The sequence below is a fragment of the Tetrao urogallus genome (genome assembly GCF_951394365.1).
Source record: "Tetrao urogallus genome assembly, chromosome: 10".
Lineage (NCBI taxonomy): Eukaryota > Metazoa > Chordata > Aves > Galliformes > Phasianidae > Tetrao > Tetrao urogallus.
Genome location: NC_136823.1, coordinates 11,027,422 through 11,047,303, shown reverse-complemented (window position 1 = coordinate 11,047,303; position 19,882 = coordinate 11,027,422). Strand labels below are relative to the sequence as shown.

Here is a 19,882-nt window from a genome sequence, read left to right as displayed (position 1 = left end):
TCCTTCTTCAGAAGTTGGTACCTGATGGTGTATGTATGTATCCAACACTGCTGATTCTTTGATGAACTGCATTCTCATCAAGTATGCCCTACACTAATATTTATGTGTCACTACAAAACGTGCAACAAAGGCATTTGCCTCTTACCTCATCAAAATCTAATGACACAACCAGAATCATATAGAAATTCAGAGTGTTCTTAGATGTCTGAAAAGGCAGCAAGGAATAAGGCCTTGAAAAGTTCTGCAGTATATAACTTATATGACCTTATGATATATAACAGGGAGTTTTAGAAAAATGTAGCTTGAGTAAGTGCAATTGCAGCTGGATCTCTGCAATACTTTTGGAGGACTTGACCGTATAACCCTAATAAATAAGCCTCACAGCATTATCTGCCTTTCTAGACTGCCAGTTGCTTAGAGTTTAAATGAAGTTAGTTTTCTGCTTAGTGAATATCCAAACCTACTAGTAGAAATGTCCTTACACAAGTATAGATATTTGAGTTACTTTGCTGCATGAGTTAGAATAAACACATAATTTCTGGTTCCCAAAGCTCAGACCAAACTCAGGGGTCACATCTCTTTTCTTAACCCAGTATTCTATTCAGTCTCTTGGTTTACCTTTTGTTGACTTGAACTTTACAGCAGTACAATCAACCACCATCAGCTCTCTGCAGAAAAAGAGATTAAGTTATTCAGGATATATATTTTCCATTTTATTTAAGATCAACAGTTAAAGATAATCTATAAAACAGTTTGTTCTAGGAGCATGACTCACTTTAATTTGCATTAATTATTGATGGAAACAACTTTACCCAGATTCGGTTTAACTCCTCCAATACCACTTTCAGTGTATCACAAACTCTCTGTACACCAACATCTTCCACATTAGCAGTATAAAAGCAGAAACAATGATCCATGTACTCAGCGTAGGGGCAGCCTGGGCTACAGGATTTGAGACCTTCTACAGAGGACAGCAGTGTACTGTACTTGAAGCTCTGCCACTGTCTCAGCATGCAATCTTGAACAAAATGTTAATTGCAATGCCTTTCTTTCTCTTCTTCAGATGAAAGATAAATTAGATAATAATTTACAGCCTCCTTTGTAAATGCTCTCAGATTTATGAATGAAGCATTCCTCCTTCTCTTGCTATTGCATTCCTACAATGGCTTGGCTTTCTGTCTGAAACAAAGGGTGTTGTTGGGTTACAAGGCAATTAATAATCAATGTAAAAACAAAAAGAACCTAGCTCAAGGTCAGCATGACCTGCACTAATCACTTCTGCTGCTCTTAGACACACAGCAAGGACTAGCTACCATCCTACATGACTCCTTAGAATGGCAGGACAGATAAAAAACGAGAAAGCAGAAACTCTTGCCCTGCACTTGATTTTCAACAGACATAAAACCACTACTAATATAGAGTATTTATTTGGAGAAATCTCTGGAAGCAACCCTATGGAAATTAACCCTGGCTACTCTGAATGTTCTTACTACATGCAGAGACCTCTAGATTTCTCCAGAAATGACTAGTCCTTGGAAGCAGAAAACATACTGATTAGTTCATCACGTAACCATCCAGCTCATAAACACACAAGGCAGACTGAAGGGAACAGTTATGCAACAGGGCCCGGCGGAAGAGAAGAAAACGCTCAAGGCAAATTGGCCATTTACATCATATATTTTCATGCTCTGTTTACAATCTTTCTATATAGGAGTCTCATAATTCTGTTATATAAGACATGGGTAAATAGCTTCTGATGAAATAAGGCAAAAACAACTACTGAACATTAATCTCAAATTTCAACTGGGTCTTCTTTTAAAAGAAGTCACGTGTTTAGATGAGTTTTAGGATCTTTCAAATAGGTCTCCTAGCTGATCTCCACTGTGATATCAGATTCAGAGGAGAAAGTAATTTCTCTCAAACACTATGGTAGATCAGTACCCTACTTACATTAGGTCACCATGAACGTGACATAAGTCACGTGCCTGACATTTCTCTCGCTAGTACGTTGAGATTACCATCAGATCAAAACTACAGCTGCAGTTTGAAGAGGTAAAAAAAACTCCCATCAGTTACAAGCAGACATATTGGAGTATATTCTGGAAGCTGACAAATAACATAAGTTGCTGTAGGCTACAAACGGGGAAAATGCCATGGAGATGAGGTCAGTGTTTGCTTACTTTCTTAGACACGGCTTGTTTGCAATCAGTCACTTATATTGAATCAGGTGGATGGCTTGCATCTCTTTCAAAAAAAGGAAACTATTGTAGACAGTAGAAGAGATACTGGATCCAGAACCAGCAGATCTGTCTATAAGAGTGATGCTGTTACTTTTTGTCTGACTGATTATGTACTCTGTGCAGCAGTGCTCATTTGAAAGAACAGTGCTGTCTCTTTTTTCAGAGCTGTGCATCAAGACCAGTACCACAGAGAAATGCCTGTCCAGGAAGCTTCATTCCAGACATGTCAGAGTCCTTTGTAAAAAGGGAACAGTGTGATCCTCCTAAGGGCAACAGAAAGCCAAGAGAAAAACAGAAGTACTGGAATGTCGCATGGTAAACTTCATAGTCAACACCTGAAACACTGTATGTAAAATATTTCTCCATAGCTCATGAAACCGTACACGAGAGGGGAAAATCATTGTATAAACATCACCGCCTTAAGAAAAAATAGCTATGACAACTGGCTCCAGGACTGAGAACATTGGACAAGCATCTCCTGCATTACCCATAGTATGCTGTGAATCTGGAAGCACGCACATAGCAAAGCTGGTTTCAGGCTGATTTTCAGACAGTGAGTGGGAGACACGTACTAAAGGCTTAAGATTTAAACATGAGTGAAGTCTGTTACTTGATTGAGGACTGTGCTTTATGTATAGGACAGCCTTAATACAGAAAGAACCCCCTGAATATTTGAATTATGCCAACAGGCCATAGTAATTATTGGAGGATTTGGTATAAAGATGTATAAAATCGTATCCAGTCTGACTACAGTGCGTTCTCCTGGGCAGCAACAAAGCTTTGCATCTCCAGCCTTGAGTAAGCAGCACCTCAGCCCACAGGAATTTAGCTGGGAGGAATGCATTACAAGTGTAGGACAAATCAAATTAGCTCTCTCATGTTACCTGTTAACAACTGATTTCTTCGTCAGACTTTCTGCTAACCACCAGAAGGCAACTTCTGGGCAAAAAAGGGAAGGCAAATGCTTTACTAAAAAGTACTACCTGTAAGTGTCACAAAACATAATGGCACATTGCTTTCCCACACCACCTGCAGCACACAATGAAGTAACAACTACCTGCTACAGAAGTTATTAGGACTACCTCACCTGCTCATCTTACAGCACAAAATGACTACTTAGAGCAATTATGTGACAACAGCCAAGCTGCAGTCATTCACTGCAATGGTAACAAAGAAATACAGCCTTAGAGCATCATTTACTTGGTTTACATTTTTTTTTCCCCTATCAATGAACTTTGACAGCTCTGGAGGAGTTCAGTAATGAGTTCAATTATGACAACACCATATTCTACACGTTTTAACCCTAGATTTAGAGCAGCAATTTCTTTTTTTCAGAACTCTCTTCCATGAGTATTTTTCTTTTTTATGATTTCCATGGGACAGATTGGGGAAGGGATTGCCTGACTTCTTTACTCAACATTTTCGATGGCATTTTACACTAATTAGTGTGATAGGCCTCACTGACATACATAGATGACATTTATGTACATTGAGAGGTTTTACTGTTCAACAGTTTTGCAGATTAGGTAAGAAGAGATGAATATTTATCATAGCAGAAATGAGTTCAATTAGGCAGCAAACAGATAATGAATCATTTAATTAACAGTACCATTGCTAGAAAAGAATTGTGCAGCTTCCTTACCAACAAGCATAAGCTGTCTTTGCAAGAGCTGTGAGAAAGGAGCAGGACTTTGGCTGCAGCACCAAGGCCTCTTTTAGATAGGAGCCTCTAGAGGTCTTCTGCAATGCTTCTATCTACCCACACAGCCAGCCAGCAGGCCTAGTCCCTTGCTGTTGCAGGCAGTCACATCATAAACCAATCAAACACCATTGTAAAACTAAATAAGCTTTTTGGCCTAAGTTTCCAAAATTTGGGAGTGGGCCTCTCCTCCATTCAAACTAATTTGGGTAACAATGAAAAAATCACTCATAAGCTCTTTCTGACTACATCTTTTTCCGTCAGTGGTTCTTGTTTTCCGCTCCAACCCACATCATCCATTCTCTTCCTTCCACCCATTCTTTTCCCCCCCAATAAGTCTGGCTTAGACACTATGCTTCAATTTTCTGTAGAACTTTCTATTTTTCTTTTCCATTCTTTTTGTTTAGTATATGAAAGCAGCTTCCTGTTTAGAAACATGGGAGTCCTACACCCTCAGTAATGATGTATTCAGCCCATCAATGATCTTGGCATGAATGCCTTAAGCCTTAAATTAGCCTGATGGGATTTTTTGTACTTGTCATCATCAGCCCAAAAAACAATGCAGAGCATTTGTCATATTGCACTGAACCATGCTCCCCTCCCAGTGCTCCAGTTCTAATAACAACTCTGTGGGATTATAAACTCCATTCTCTCAAATATTTCAAATTATAGATTTCTAATCTATATATTTTTGCCTACACAGCAAGCATCACAAACAGCAAGAGAAGACAGCGTTGTTGCACGGATCCCAATATGATCAATACTTTCACAGCCCCAAGGCATGCTGTAACTCATAAACCAAATCCTGGACTTGTCCTGTGAGGGGAAAACAGGAACAGAATAGAAAACATAAACAGCAGATATGCACAGCATGAAAAAGCCTGCAGGAAGTAGAACAAAACTCTGTCTTGCTAGAGTTTATGTAGACTGGAACAAAATAAATTTATCTGGGTTCAAGAAGAAAGCAGAGAAATAGACAAGAAATAAAATGTGATCCTTTACCTCAAGAGTTTAATGTACGTACATTCAGACACTTTCTCTGCAGAGAGAATTTTAATAGCATGAAGTTTCCCCATGAAGTTCCTGGGCAGCCATACAACTGGCACTTGAATCAGTGGCTGTAGAAGCAGCTTTGTGTATCACACACAGCAGTGTGCTGCTCATCTCAGGCAGCACTCAGCAGCGAAGTGGTTAAACCAGAGCTTATTCTGAATGGTGTACACCTTCAGCTAGTGCTACTATCCTGGAGTTCAAGCATTTTACAATTTCACAATGCAAGGCACACATACTGTTTTACTTAACCCTTCTGCAGGCTTGTCCTGTGTCTGCATAAACATCCAAACAAACTTTTATTTTGACTTATGAGTGAGCAGCAGAGTTAATTTAAAACTGTCAGCAAGTGCCATCCTAATTAAAAGCAAATGACTAATTGCACAACCAGAGGGCCTGTTGACACAGGCTACATACATCAAAACCGAGCAAAGCCAACCCAGCTTAAATTTGAGGACACACCACCACCTAGCGTCCTGTGTGGGCTAAATCGAAACATTGAGTCCATGGAGGAATTCCACAGGTGGTTTCCCAGCTCCACCAATCCCTGCAGAGATGGCACACATGGATCACACACAATAGCTGTATTTAGCCTCGACCAACTTAAATCCAGGGTAGTAGGATGAGGGATGCCTACTCACAAGACTGCAAAACCCACTCTTCATTCAAATAATAGCAGTCGTACAGATAATTTCTTTTGCACACAAGACACCTACATATGAAAATAGCCTCATGAACAGCTTTAAGGTTACAAATTCTTGCAATTCTAGAATGCAGTGCAAAGAATACGCATGTGATAAAATATTCAAAAGACTGTAATCACTATTAACACTAATTATCAGCAATAGCTTCAGTTTCAGCTTCAGGTATCACTCGTATCCCAGTGCTAGAGGGCACTTTGAGAACAAAGGACACCTAGAGGCCAGAGGTTTTTTTGTGGGTTTTCTTCTTGAAGTCCCTACTCATTTCAGAGTATAACGTATACATTCAAGTTTGAAGGGTATCTATTTTATTGCCAAAATAAGTTATTGCTTTCAAAAGTACCACCTTGCATTTCTCACCCTTGCCACAGGTTAGGCATCATAGGATAGGAAAAATTTTAACTGTAGGACAGTGTCAAAGGAAGCTGCTTTTGATGATTGTACAGAACATGTCTAAGAACCCAGGCAAGTTCATAAAGCCGTGCGTCAAGGTACGTCAAGAAACGCCCTTGAGTGGACCTATGTCTGTAGTATGCCTTGCAAACATACTAGTAAAACATTCCATAGTCATTCCACACAGGTAAAACATTCAAGTCATCCCCCCCCCACACGCAAATTAACTGCAAGTAGAGAAGGCCTGAGAAACTACATATTAAAAAAAAAACAAACAACAGTGTGCAGGGTTTTGTGCACCCCTGATAACCAGGAAGCATCTTTGGCATTCTACAGAATTTAACGCATTCAAGAACTGAAACCAGCTACAGATGGTGGCAAATGAATGCATACAATGGGCAACTCAATTTGTTTCCTACTCATGGTGTTGCTGAGCATCGCTCTGCTAACAAAGCTGCAATAGAAGTATCTGAGAACACTCTAAGAATTCTATTCTCTTCATGTATTTGAAGTAGGACACACACACAGCTTCCCTCCTACAAGGATAAGTTTACAGAATTTTACCACCAGAAAAGCTATAAATCGGTGCACCATAGACTGACAGTGTTGCCCTCCTCCAAAACATCAACCTGCAAAACTTTAGTAAGGACAAAAATCAAAACAACACACCAGTCACTGCTTTCTCAGGAAGTGAAGCCACCTACCACACCTTAATATAGCATTAGCACTACAGAAGTTCATTAAAATTGCCTTTTCAACAAAAACATAACACATCAAATCTGAAAGATAAACCAAATTTATTTAAAACAAAAAAAGACACTGCTATTCCCAATATTGAAAAATACAGGGTTCTTTTACTTATGTCACACACAGCTCATTTACAGCAGTTACAGTAATTCAGGGCAAATGAGGTTATTCTTACACTGCTTCAGCTGACAAGTACTTTCTGCAAGAAAAAGTCATTCCTCTTCCACAAAGAACTGGCAAAAACATTCTATAAAAATGTGTACACAATATTGAGACATGATCAAAACAAATTGTCCAAGAGCCTGAAACCTTCCAAGAAGGTTCAATCCTTGGTTGCTTCAGCCAACCCTCAGTGGGGGAGCTACAAGCACAACGCCGTCACCTCTGACAAAGAGCATCGGAATATTCCTTTTGGTAGACTATGAAGAAGCAAAGAAAAGATTACATTTACAAAGGAGCAGTATACAGAACACATCTGCTAAGCACGTGACAAAATTCAATCCTAACAAGACACCAGAAGCATCTTCCAACACAAGTAAGGTCAAACATGCAACTTCCTGTTCTGCTGAAGATATCAAAATCAACAAGCACATGGATGTCCTTTGTGCTTTCATAACAATTTGCCTGAAACATCTGCTAGATCTTAGCCCAAAAGGTGCAGTTATCAATACATTATTTTGACTACATGACAATCTAGCTTAAGAGAGGTTTTCTATGGAGATAAAGACACTGAAGTCCTTACTTTATAAATCTCTTCATATGTTTCTTCATCAATCTCTATTGTTGTTACAGTTTCTTCCACATCACCCAGAATCATATTTAAGTGCTGATCATATGCCTGTAAGAACAAAGTTTATTACTTCTTCCAAAATTCAAGCACAAACTCATTAAAACCATAATTTTAGCAAGACACTCAAACAAAATTATTTTAATCTGATTTGGACCAAAATGTATCATGTGTGAGCGTGATATATCAGTTAGCTGTAAGTTCAACTACAAAGGCCAACAGGCAGTACAGTACAGCATAAGTAAGGCTTTTATATTCACTGAAACTCTCCTTCTGGAGCACACACACCAACTCTCAGAGATGGACAAGCTTATTCTTGTTATTATCCATTAATCCAACTACATGTTCTTTGCTATCAGCCCAGATTTCTGGGATTGATTGTTTACAGCTATGAAAGCTGTAACTCAAACAATAGTACAAAAATTTTAATTAAGCACATGTTCCAAACACCCTACAAAAGGAAGTTAGGAATTATGCCAGTGCATCACGGATCTGTCCTCACCTTTGTGTTCCCAAATGAATTTGAGGCCCAGTTAACACATGGGAAACTGGTCCTCTTCCTCAGCACAGTACCATAGTCCAGAAGGATGACACAAAAGTTTGTCCCACTAGGAGACACATCACTCTCAAAAGGGGACACAAAACAAATGAAGTTTGGAGAGAACCCAGTTAAGTACAGAGCACAGAGTCACTGGGTCTGCCCAACAAGATAGCTGTGTGATAAACACATTTCCTTCTTAATAGAGCCAAGAGCCCCTTACAAGAGGATGCCTGCATCATTACTGCTTATTTCGCAGGCATGGAAACAGAAGCCAAAACCAGAGGAACAAATCACTTGGAATTTAGAAGATGACAAGGAAAAACAAATGCACCTTCAGAACCTCTGGCAGAGCACTGCACAAACCAAGCGTCGCTGCTGAGCACACTGCACTGCACAGCAGATGGCTGTAATAACAGGGCATCAGTACTCACGTGCAGCCTGCCTCTGAGCTCTCTGTCATTCCTCATCTTCACGTAGATGCGCTCATCCAGACTGAGCCTGATGAGATCGAGGGGCTCCTCGACGGTGTTTGTTGTTTGTTGCTGCAAACAAAACCGAAACAATCGGAGTTATTCACACAGGAACGGCCCGCCAACTCCTTCACTGCCCATTCTGCGAGCAGGCGTTCTGAAACGCTCCCTCAAATCCCGGCATCCACACAGAAGCAGACAACCCGCACGGCAGAGCGAAGGCACGCAGACGTGGCGCCCGCCCTCTCCTCAGGCCCCCGCCGCCTCACCACGCCACCGGGCCGGCCGCAGCGGCGCCGCTCGCCCGGAGAAAACCGCGGATCCGCTCACCTGATCCACCTCGTCCGCCATCTTTCAAACCGCTTCCCGCGCTCTCTCGCGAGACTTTATGGCCCGGCCTCTTCCCCTCCGAGGGGGGCGGGGCTGCTCGCCGCTATGGCGAGGAAGCGCAAATCGTCCGTCGTGCGGGAGCCTGCCGGCAAAAGGCGGCCGGGGGGGGCGGGAGCACGGCGGGAGCGCGAGGAGGAACGCGAGGAGGAACGCGAGGAGGGTGAGTGCGGGACGCCCGGCTTCTGTGCCTAGGGTAGGGGTGTCAGACAGCCCGCCAGCCCGGAGCTCGGCAGCCCCCAGTGACGGACGGCGCCGTTCCGCCTGGCCGAGGCTGGAGGCTGCAGCCTGCGGAGGTATCGCTGCGGGTATCCGTAGGGCTGAGATCGTGTCCTCGAAGAAAACGTCTTTCTTTCCGATGCAGGTGATTTTGTAGAGGAAAAACGCAGCGTAAAGAAGAGCAGAGCCGGAGTTGCAGCTGGGAAGAAGGACGATGGTGATGCTGGAGTTGCCAAGTCAGCAGATAAGCCTTCAAAACAAAAACGGCGAGCAAAAGAAAATGAGAAAAGCCCTGAAAATAAAAGGACTTGTCACAAAGAGCAAACGTGCAGGTGAGCTTACCTGTTGTTCATCATGATTGCACGCTCTCTGTAGCTCATTGTGGGTTGGATGTTGTGTGGGGCCCTTTGCTGCAGATGATCATGTGAAGGGGTTATGTTAAGCTGGCAGGCTGGCTTAGTTTGTCTGGGACACACAGCTGTACAGAAGTACTGCCCCACTGATGGCAGGATCGGCCTCAGGAAGGCAGTCTGCATGGCAAGCAAATATCTGAGCCTTTTCAAATTGGTGTCATAATTGTAAGGTAGTGTTTCTATTTCTATGGGGAATGTATTAATGAGAAGAATAAAAGCGATAAGTATCATTTCACTGGCCAACCAAATCATTGGGTGTTATGCTGTGAAGTCTCAGTCAAGACAAATGATTGAATGAACTCATTCATACAAGCTCTTAGGAAAGATGGGTCATTTTTTTTACGTTCAGTCATCTTCATTCAAACAACCTGTCAGAACCAGGACCTGTGTTTGCACTGAAACACTGTTGCTCAACAGTTATTCTGCAGTTACTCATGGCAAAGATGGCTCACTTTACAGACACACACGGTTCAGTTGTCAAATACTCAAAACCTTCGCATCTGTTGTTACTGATGCAGAGACGATGCTTCATTTATTTCCTCATTTTTGTTTTCTTTCTCTTCCATTTTCAAATGAACAAACCCTTGCACTTCCTGCTGCTAAAACTAATTTTGTAATTTTAATAGTGACTCACTGAAGGCCCCTCAGAAGGAGATAAAATTGAAGAGAGAATCTCCAATTAAAAAAGAGATGGATGAAGACAATACTGATGATGATGATGAAAGTGAAGATGAATGGGAGGACGTGGAGGGTAACAACTGCATGTCTATTTAAGTTGTAAATATGCTTGTATGCAATAGGTTCTTTTCTAATTTGCTTTTTGAGCCATTCCTCATTTTGTATACTTTGTATACTTTAGAGTATGCTTCACGTGCGTATCTGTATTAAAAGCTCTTATCTCACAATACTTTGGAATAGTTCCAAAGCAGGAAAGAAACATACAACTGCTGCCTTAAAGGTAGTGCTTTGAATTTGACTATTTGTTGCCATATTATTCACTGTTCATGTATTATCTAGTAATACTCTGTTTTTTTCCCAGAACTCCAGGAGCCTGTCATGGATAAGTTAGAAGAAGGTGCTGTTCTTCCAGCAGCGGTGCTGCCAAGCAACCCTGTTGAGATAGAGATTGAAACCCCAGAACAACTTAAGAGAAGAGAGAGAAGGTGAAAACGGAAGGCAGTAGAGAGCAGCTCAGGAATCTAGGAAGGCAGATACACAAGAAACCATAATATCCTTTTATTTTCTAATCTTATGCAGAGAGAAAAGGAAAGCTGAGTTTGAGACTTATGTTCGGAGAATGATTAAACGTTTCACTAAGGAAGTTCGTGAGGACACACATAAGGTATTGGTCACAAAGAAAACATTGTGCTTGAGATTTCTGAACTGATATTTAATGAAAAAGAAAGTAGTTTTTGAATAAAATAATTTGGGGCCATGGCTGGAAGTGAAAAAATAAAAAGGCTGTATTCATGACAGGTGCTCATTGGCCTTTTTCTCAACTGTAACTTAGAAACATCAGTCACTGAATTAGTAGACTTCTAAATGAAAGCAGATTCAAGTAGGGTGTATGTTTCTCTGCTGTGTGCTTCTGCTTGTTCTGCTTGGGTTAAACTGTCCGTCAGATGTAGAACAGGAGACACCGATAGGTATACTGCAAGGCTTTACTGCCTTGGGACTCTGGTCAGTGCTGTGCCCACCCTTTTTGTCCTCGGGAGGTTTTATTGTTGCCTGTCTCTGTCAAAAGGAGCATTAGAGGCATCCTGGTCATCACCCTGGACAATAGTTCCAGCAAAGAACATCTCTTGTGAACTCACTATAGAAACTTTTTTCTCTCAGGTTCACCTCTTGTGTTTATTAGCAAATGGTTTCTATAGGAACAGGATCTGCAGCCAGCCAGATCTTCATGCCATTGGTCTATCCATCATCCCCATACACTTCACAAAAGTTCCTGCAGGCCAAGTGGACCTTCTCTACATTTCCAACTTGGTGAAATGGTAATATACTCTCTCCTAGTCCTACTATCACATAAAATATAGAGCCAGGGTTCAGGGACACGGGTACATGTAATTACAATTCTTCACTGATTTTTTTTGTTTTAAACACAAGACTGTTTTTAGTAAAGAAGGAAGGGATGAACTGTGAAGTTTAGGAGTACGTTCACAACAGTAGACAATAAATGGGTACCTCACATTTCAGGTTTGTTGGAACCTTCACTGTCAATGATGAACTTTCCAGTGAAAAAGGAGAGCCCCTTCAGTCGACCTTGGAGAGGCGCTTTGCCATCTATGCTGCACGAGATGATGAAGAGTTGGTTCATGTAAGTGACTGGGAAGTGCAGGGTTGGTTGCTGAATTTGGATGCTAGATCATTGTGAACAAAGTGGTGTTTGAGGAATCAGTGTGAAGAAACAGGTTGGTGAGTGAGGTGATTCCTGTTTTTTAATTTGTTTTGTATTTTTATCTGGAATCCTTCTGCGATTAAATTCTTCAGTTTGAACTGTACTAAAACTGAAGCCTCTACTTCTTATTGGTACCACTGCATGGTTTATCTTCCATGGATGGCTTTGCATAGTGCATAGAACTACTTGTTTATAAGCATGCTATGGCTTCTTCGTATTGCTTTTAGTAGTATAAGTCAAGGAAAACCAGTTTATAGGTTTTTCTTGTAGTACTAATTTGAGTAAGAAAATTCTTGGATTATTTTGGTAGAACAATCAAGGGAAGGAGAAACAGGAGATGAAATTGACAGGACATTTGAAAGAGCTGCTGCTTTGCAGGTGTGTGGCTTGCAGCTGTGCCCTGTTGCTAATGTAGTGGGATGTTGCAGCTTCTGTACTGCAGAGCAGGAAGTGGTACTTGTGATGTCTTTGCAAGCATGCTGTGTAAATACAAAATGTCACTTTCTGTGGTAGGAGGTAAAGGCAAAGCAAACCTTGCTTAGACACTCACTAATGGCAGCTTCTTTTGACTCCCATGCAGGAAAGCAGTTGGCAGTTCTAAGCTATTAGCCACTCAGCTGGGACTGTAATGACATTCTCTGAATTGCTGGTGTTTCTTCTGGGTTCAGTTGATGGTACATAGTTGGCCTTGGCTACCTTTGGGAGGGTGGATTTAGAGACATCTTACTCAATTTGCTTCAAGAATGGGAGGCAGGTGGAGGATAGATAGATTTGGGTGACGTACTGCCTGCTCCATCAGGGTGAGTCACTTGGCCTCTTTAGGCTTTGGCTCTTCTTCTGTGAGTTAACAGCAGGAGCTCTGTCACTGTTTGAACATAAGAGCCAGAGAAGACAGTACAGTGCTTTGATGCTATAGTAGCTGGGCTACACATCTGTGTTGGTGTCTACAGCACTGGGTAAAAGACAAGAACGAAAATGGTTTCTGACAGAACCCAGGATGTGAAAGAGTTTCAAGTTGTTTTTTCATATACCTTAAAAAAAAAAAAAAAAAAAAAGTTTGAACATGGTTTATTTTATCTTTTGCAGATATTTTTAATTATTCTCAGGGCGTTGCAGCTGCTGTGTCGCCTGGTGCTGTCCTTACAGCCCATTCCTCTCAAGGAGACAAAGGCAAAGGTAGTTTTTGTTTGGTGTGTAAAATTCCCTAATTGGTTGCTCCCCAGAAGGAGCAACAAAGCTTCCTGGTTGTAACTTGAGGTGAATCACTGTATGAAGCACTGTCATGACATTGTTTTTTGTCTATATTGCAGCAGATGCAAATCCTTAGGTTTCCTGTTTTTTAAAACAAAAACAAACCACCTCCTGTTGTGTATGTTTAAGCAAAGGCTTCTCATGCTTTAGTGGTTTTAAATTTCTTTAAATTTTTCACAGCAAATACTGCTGGGGGACATCTTCCTTCAGTCATTTACCTGAAGTTTTCAAGTCCCTAAGATAAATTGACCGTGTTTCTGGCCAGTCTTTGGTCTGTATTTACTTTATGCTGACCTCAGTCTTTTTCTCTTTTTTTTTTGTATTCTTAGGCATGGTAAAAGTGACCTAGCCTCTTTCTTTGCAGGAAAAAAGCACATCCAAGAAGCAGTCGCTCAGCAGTACCTCTGAGGGGCAGGAGAGCTCAGGCACAACACCCAAAGTTGTGGCAAAAAAATGCCCTTGCAAAAAAGCCAAACGGGATGAGAAATCATCAGGAAGTGAAGAAGACAATGAGGAGTCAAAGAAAACAAAAAGTGCTCAGACCAAAAGGACACACAAGTCAAAACTGACAACAGGCAATAAGGAACAGAAGGAAACTGGAAATGAGGACAGTGGTTTAGGGGAAAAAGATGTGCCGGTCAGAACCAAGAACAGTCGGCGGAGACGTGTGGCCTCCAAAGTGTGTTACAAAGAAGAGAGTGGAAGTGATGAGGGTAGTGTTTCTGACTTTGAGATTTCAGGAGAGGAAAGTGATATCTCCGATGAGGACTTTGAAACTGTCTCTAAAAAGTGGAGAAGCTCACGAGGTGCCCAGAAATCAAAGGCAATGACTATGAAAAGCCCCAAAAGTGAGACTTCGGAATCAAGGCTATCCAGAAATTCTTTGGGAGCTGAGCCAAGACCAGCAAAAAGCACAGCTCGGATCTTGCCTCAGGCACAGAGAAAGAGAAACAAAATAATTTCCAGTGATGAGGATGATGGGCAGCAGATGGTACAGAAAGTGGTTGGCACAGACCAGTGGCTAGAGGTTTTCCTTGAACGTGAGGACAGGTGGGTGTGTGTAGACTGTGTGCATGGCATTGTTGGCCAGCCCCAGCAGTGCTTCACATATGCCACAAAGCCACTCTCCTATATTGTGGGATTTGACAATGATGGGAGTGTCAAGGATGTGACACAAAGATACGACCCAGTGTGGATGACCACGACAAGGAAGAAACGCGTGGACCCTGAGTGGTGGGAAGACACACTGCAGCCATATAAAAGTCCCTTTGCAGATAGAGACAAGAAGGAGGAAACAGAGGTAAATGATAAGTTATATGGGACATTTACTAGCATAGGTCCAGTCCCTGGATTTCCATTCATGCAAAAATCGTTAGGAATGGTTCCATGAGGAAGGAGGGCTGTATTTGAGCTTGAAATATTCAGAATGAGCAAGTTTTAAAGGGAGCATGCAATGATAAGATTAAAGTAATAATCAAATGGAGGCTGTTTAGAGAAATCTGGACAGCAAAAGCACTGGGCAGCCCATGTTGGAAACTTAATGACGTGGTTCTGTGCAGCCTGGTGTTACTCTTGGGCAGATTCTTTAAGATATATAGAAGTGGGTGCACAGCTAACTGTCTATTTGCAACAAGAGTTCTTTGGTCCCTTAGTTCATCTGATTATTTTTCTAATATTTTTTCCATTAATCCACACTATGATCATTCTTGATTTCTGAAAAGGCTAGTGCAACGTAGTTATGAAATAACTCTCTTTTTGCTTAATTCCTAAAGTTTCAGGTTAAGCTTCAAGATCAGCCTCTACCAACAGCAATTGGAGAGTACAAAAACCACCCTCTGTATGCACTGAAGAGGCATCTCTTGAAATATCAGGCCATCTATCCTGAGTCAGCTGCTATCCTAGGGTACTGCAGGGGAGAGGCTGTTTATTCGAGGTGAGTGGTGCACAGTTGTGTGTGTGTCTGTGATCTTTATAACTAATTAGAGCTAGTTTGTGTGTTGACCACAGTGGTATTGCAGTGGACACAGGCCACATGCACAGACAGCATGAGACATTTAGCTACTCAGACAGAATTTGCATACCATTTAGGTGCACTTTTTTTTTTTTTTTTAACCATTCCTAGCATGTGAATAACGGTTTGGAAGTCTCTGATGCTTGTCTTTGCTTTCTTTTGGTCTTTTTAGAGACTGTGTACACACGCTCCACTCCAAGGACACTTGGCTTAAGCAGGCTCGAGTGGTGAGGATTGGAGAAGTGCCTTACAAAGTAAGAGGGTTTGGCTTCCTCCTGTGCAACATCTGCTCTCTGAAGTTCAAGCTTAGCTTTGTTTGTTGTTGGTTTCTTTTTTTATTCTTTCTGTTAGCAGATGTGGTTTTCTTGCTTGCATGTGGTATCTGAGTTGTGATTCCATTACCTCAAGGGTATCTTGTAGAACTGCACCCTTTTCATCTTCTTTAAAGGCATCCTACGACTTTCACTTAAACTGAGAATCTAGCTCCGTAGTGCACAGTAGCTGGGATATCATTTATGAGAGATAAATACTGAAGACAGGAAGTAGGCATCATTTCTTTTCCAGAGTCTTCTCCTTTACTATCCTGGGAAAGTCTGAAATCCCTAACAGCTTGTTTCTGTGCCGTTACGAGTTTGATCACTGTATTTGCACAGATGGTGAAGGGCTATTCCAACCAGGCGAGGAAGGCACGCCTTGCAGAGCCTGCAAACCGGGACAAAGCGGACCTGGCGCTGTTTGGTCGCTGGCAGACAGAGGAGTATCAGCCACCCATAGCAGTGGATGGAAAGGTAGCTGGGAAAGCAGAGGGCTGGTGTTAAAGGAACTGCTTCTTATGAAGCTGTGGGCTTTATTTTTTTGGGAATTGCACGTTTCAAAGGTGAGATCAGTCAATAATAGCTGGATTCGGGCTTAAAGAGTTCTGAGGTAAATAAAGCCAGGAGGGAACGGTGAAAATTTCATCGATGCCTTTTATTCCTAAGTCCAACTTTCTAATCAATGTAATTTCCAACTTCATCTTTGTTTTGCTTGTTCTCAGCATTACAGCCACAGTAATGAGGCTGGGTCAGAGAACATAATTAGGAGACAACCACACAGTTAAATTTAGCCTGTGCCTTGCAGTATGAATACGAATAGAATACCAGAGTAGAATGCAGCAGGTCAGAAAGAGGGGAGAGACATTGAATTGAAGCAGAGATTTTTGCCTCTCTCCAGAAGGCAGCAGTGTCATCATTTCTCTTTCATTTTGCAATACCAGGTTCCTCGGAATGAATATGGAAACGTCTATCTGTTCCTGCCCTCTATGTTACCTGTTGGTTGTGTGCAGCTTAGGCTCCCCAACCTGAACAGATTGGCACGGAAGTTGGACATTGACTGTGCTCAAGCTGTCACTGGATTTGACTTCCATGGTGGCTACTCACACGCAGTGTATGTAAAGGTGCTTTATTTAAGGCGATGAATGTTGATGCTGTGCAGAAGTTGTATACTCTGTGCCATGGACAACACATCCTTCTCTGTTGTGCTACCTGTGGTAGTAGAGTCAATGGCCCTGGCACACAGAAGTGACCTTATACACTCATAGGGTCTGCACTTCAAGGGGGAGGGAGGTGGAATGGGTGATAAATTACACATTTACACCCTAGGAGACAACTAGCCTGTTCTGTCAGCAGCTTTTGGTTTGGTGGAGTCAGCAAGCATTTGTTCCCTTTCTTTTTTCTTCTAGTAGCTAACAGGGGATTCTGTTTTCCTTCCTAGTACTGATGGCTACGTTGTCTGTGAAGAATATAAAGAGGTGCTGATTGCTGCCTGGGAGAATGAACAAGCAGAAATAGAAAAGAAGGAGAAGGAGGTGAGAATTATTTTTGCAGGCACTTTATTACTGCTTAATTCAATTTAAGCTGTAAACAATCAAAGGTAGGCTGTATATGTAACAGACAGAGCTCTGTGAAGAGAGGCAGGTTGCATTTCCTCAAATGCTTCATTTGGGGTTTTCTTTTAACACTGCAGTGCAAACAAGTGTGCAGCAATCTCTGAAATAGAGTGTACTTTGGAATAGCTTTCCATAGCTGCTGAGAAAAAAAAGTAAGGCATACATGTTAAACTTCTGAAGGAGGCTCCAGTGTAATTTACTTCAGAAAGGGACAGTAATTCATGTATTTAGCAGATACGTTGTCACCAATACACTGTATTCCTAAGAATCCTACCAGCCTATAATCTTTCAATGTGACACATTTAAGTTGGTGGTGTGTTGTTGAGTTGTGGTTCTTTTTTTTTTTCTTTCAATTTCCTTTCAAAGTCTTTAAACTTCTGTCTTCTGCGAGTGTTGATACACTGGAACTTAAAATAGTATTTTTTCTTTTCAATGACAACAAAAAGAAGCGTGAGAAGAGAGCTCTGGGAAACTGGAAGTTGCTGACAAAAGGGCTTCTCATTAGAGAGAGACTGAAGCAGCGCTACTCCATCAAGGTATTCTGCATCTCCATTAGTGCTTTCGCTTTCTGTACCAAGGGAATTTTTTCTAGCATCTCCAGTGTGTTATTTGTCTACCAGAGGAGCACATTCTGAAGTTTTCTCTTTCCTCTTAATGTTTGACTAGCAATTAAAAAAAGCCTACACCAGAAAACCAACAGAGTCATGTCCATGAAAGATTAATTATTGCTTAAGAAGAGATCAGTGTTTGCCCAAAGCATCATTGTTTGTATATTGCTCTTCTATTTTGACATATCTCCCTTCCTGGATCTTTTCCTCCAAGCCAAGTAAATAGCTAGCAAGGTCAGTGGGCTACTTTTTTTCTTTTCTTATGAAATCAGACAGTTCAGTTCTTAATCCTTTCCTTACTTAGAAAAGCACGATCTTTTTAAAGCTAGTTTATTTTTATTCATCTCTGATCAAAAATACGTAGCTTGTTGTTGAAAGAGTGCTTGACATCTAGAAATAGAAACACACTGCTTTGGGCAAGAAGCCCAAACCAGAGCATTCAACTTCTGGAATGTCACTGAGAGAAAATGAGCCTTTTTAGAAAGGAGCAGCTACAAATGATTATTTTCCATTTTCATGCCTGTTTTCTTTTTTTTTTTTTTTCTCCAGACTGAGCCATCAGCACCTCAGACAGAGAAAGGAGCAGGATTCTCCTCTGATGAAGAAGGCCCAAATTCAGGGACTGCAGGAGGAGATGTGGAAATTTCTTGGCCCCGAAATCGCCAGGCAGAGCAGCAGAAAGAGAAGACAACCAGAAAAAGCAAGCGAGAAAAGAAGGAAGCAGCAGCACAGTTGTTTCCTTTTGAGAAACTGTAATAAGTACAAGCATTTCTTGCTCTTTCCCAACGCAAGAACAGAACCGTCACAACAAAAGCATCCTATGCCAGTTAAAGACTTAGTCTTCTGTTCATTTGCATTTCTGAGCTATCGGGGAATCAACCAAATTCAGCACCAAGAATCTCTTTTGCTATTGTGGGTAATTAAGTTCATTTGTTAATCCTTGAACTTAGGAGAAGCAGATGTGCAGCTGTACTTTCCAAGATCACCATCTGTACACAGCTGGGCTTTTCACGCTCCTCTGTCTCACTCAGCACTGTAACAAATGCATTCTGAGGCACTACTTCCATTAGCACTGCCTCTTCCCAATTTTCTCCTCACCATTTTTCTTCCCTGATTGCCCAGAACTGAAGTATGCAGCTGCTATTTAACAGTCTGTGGTAAGCTAGTCAAGAGACCACTACATCCTCTTTGGTATTTTAATCAGACCTTATCCAAATCAGTAGTGAGTAGAGTTCTAGTCTCAGCGTCACAGAGAGGGAAATACCTCACGTGGTGTGCAGCCTGCAATAAAGATTTGGATGAACCTGAAAACTTCCTTTCTAAAGAATACACGTGCCTTTTATGAAAACTCAACTTTGGCTTTTCAGTCTGCAGCAGGTATCTTGTGCATTAGAAAGAAGAAGCCCTGTCTTCATGGCAAACTTAAGATTAAATATGTCATCTTAAGTCAATCAAAAATATACACATTTATTTGTTTTGTTTTAGCAAGACTATAAATTTTATTCTGGATCCAAACGTAGATCTGGGCCAAGTGTTACTGGCAGAAGTGAAAGTCAGTGAAACTCAGCTTTTGTAAATGTTATCCAGTACCTAAACAATTAAAAACTGTTAGGAGAGGAATGTGAAGTCTGTACAGGCAGAAATACTCTTCTGTCTTTTGCTGTATTTAAAAAAAAATACATACACTGTCTCTTTAAAAATAGAGGTGAATCCAGTCTACTTGTTGCTGAATACTGTTACAGAGAAAAGCTACATATGCAAGAAAATGGCTTTCAATTAACTACCCTAAAAAAATACATATTTTTGTACTGCATTTGTAGAACAAATAAACTAATTAATGCTATCACTCCTCTCTTCTGGCAGCAGCTCAGTTTACCTGTAAGGATTCTCTCATACAACTAAGCACTATAAGGAGTGCTATTTCTAGAAATCACAAACAGGTCCCAGGATACTGCAGAATTGATGTGAAGGGTCATCTTTTTGAGTTTTTACCACTGACTTCTAAAACAAAAACACGGGGTTTGGTGGGTAGGCATGATT

At 41.4% G+C, this 19,882-nt stretch overlaps 2 protein-coding genes across 2 annotated transcripts; one reads left to right on the top strand and one right to left on the bottom strand.

Moving 5' to 3' along the window:
- Positions 1–7,168: 7,168 nt before the first annotated feature.
- Positions 7,169–8,979, bottom strand: LSM3 (LSM3 homolog, U6 small nuclear RNA and mRNA degradation associated; the record flags this gene model as incomplete). The annotated part of the gene is made up of 4 exons (XM_079540498.1): positions 7,169–7,249; positions 7,573–7,668; positions 8,590–8,700; positions 8,959–8,979. The coding sequence occupies 4 exons, from the start codon at positions 8,977–8,979 to the stop codon at positions 7,169–7,171; spliced, it is 309 nt and encodes a 102-aa protein (XP_079396624.1).
- A 37-nt stretch (positions 8,980–9,016) lies between these two features.
- Positions 9,017–18,598, top strand: XPC (XPC complex subunit, DNA damage recognition and repair factor; the record flags this gene model as incomplete). Its single annotated transcript, XM_079540499.1, is given in 18 exon segments — positions 9,017–9,220; positions 9,226–9,258; positions 9,262–9,295; positions 9,380–9,566; positions 10,274–10,398; positions 10,687–10,810; positions 10,905–10,989; positions 11,484–11,641; positions 11,844–11,964; positions 13,132–13,221; positions 13,661–14,596; positions 15,069–15,229; positions 15,480–15,561; positions 15,961–16,095; positions 16,563–16,732; positions 17,060–17,153; positions 17,681–17,770; positions 18,392–18,598. Coding segments are annotated over 18 exon segments (3,036 nt in total).
- Positions 18,599–19,882: the final 1,284 nt, after the last annotated feature.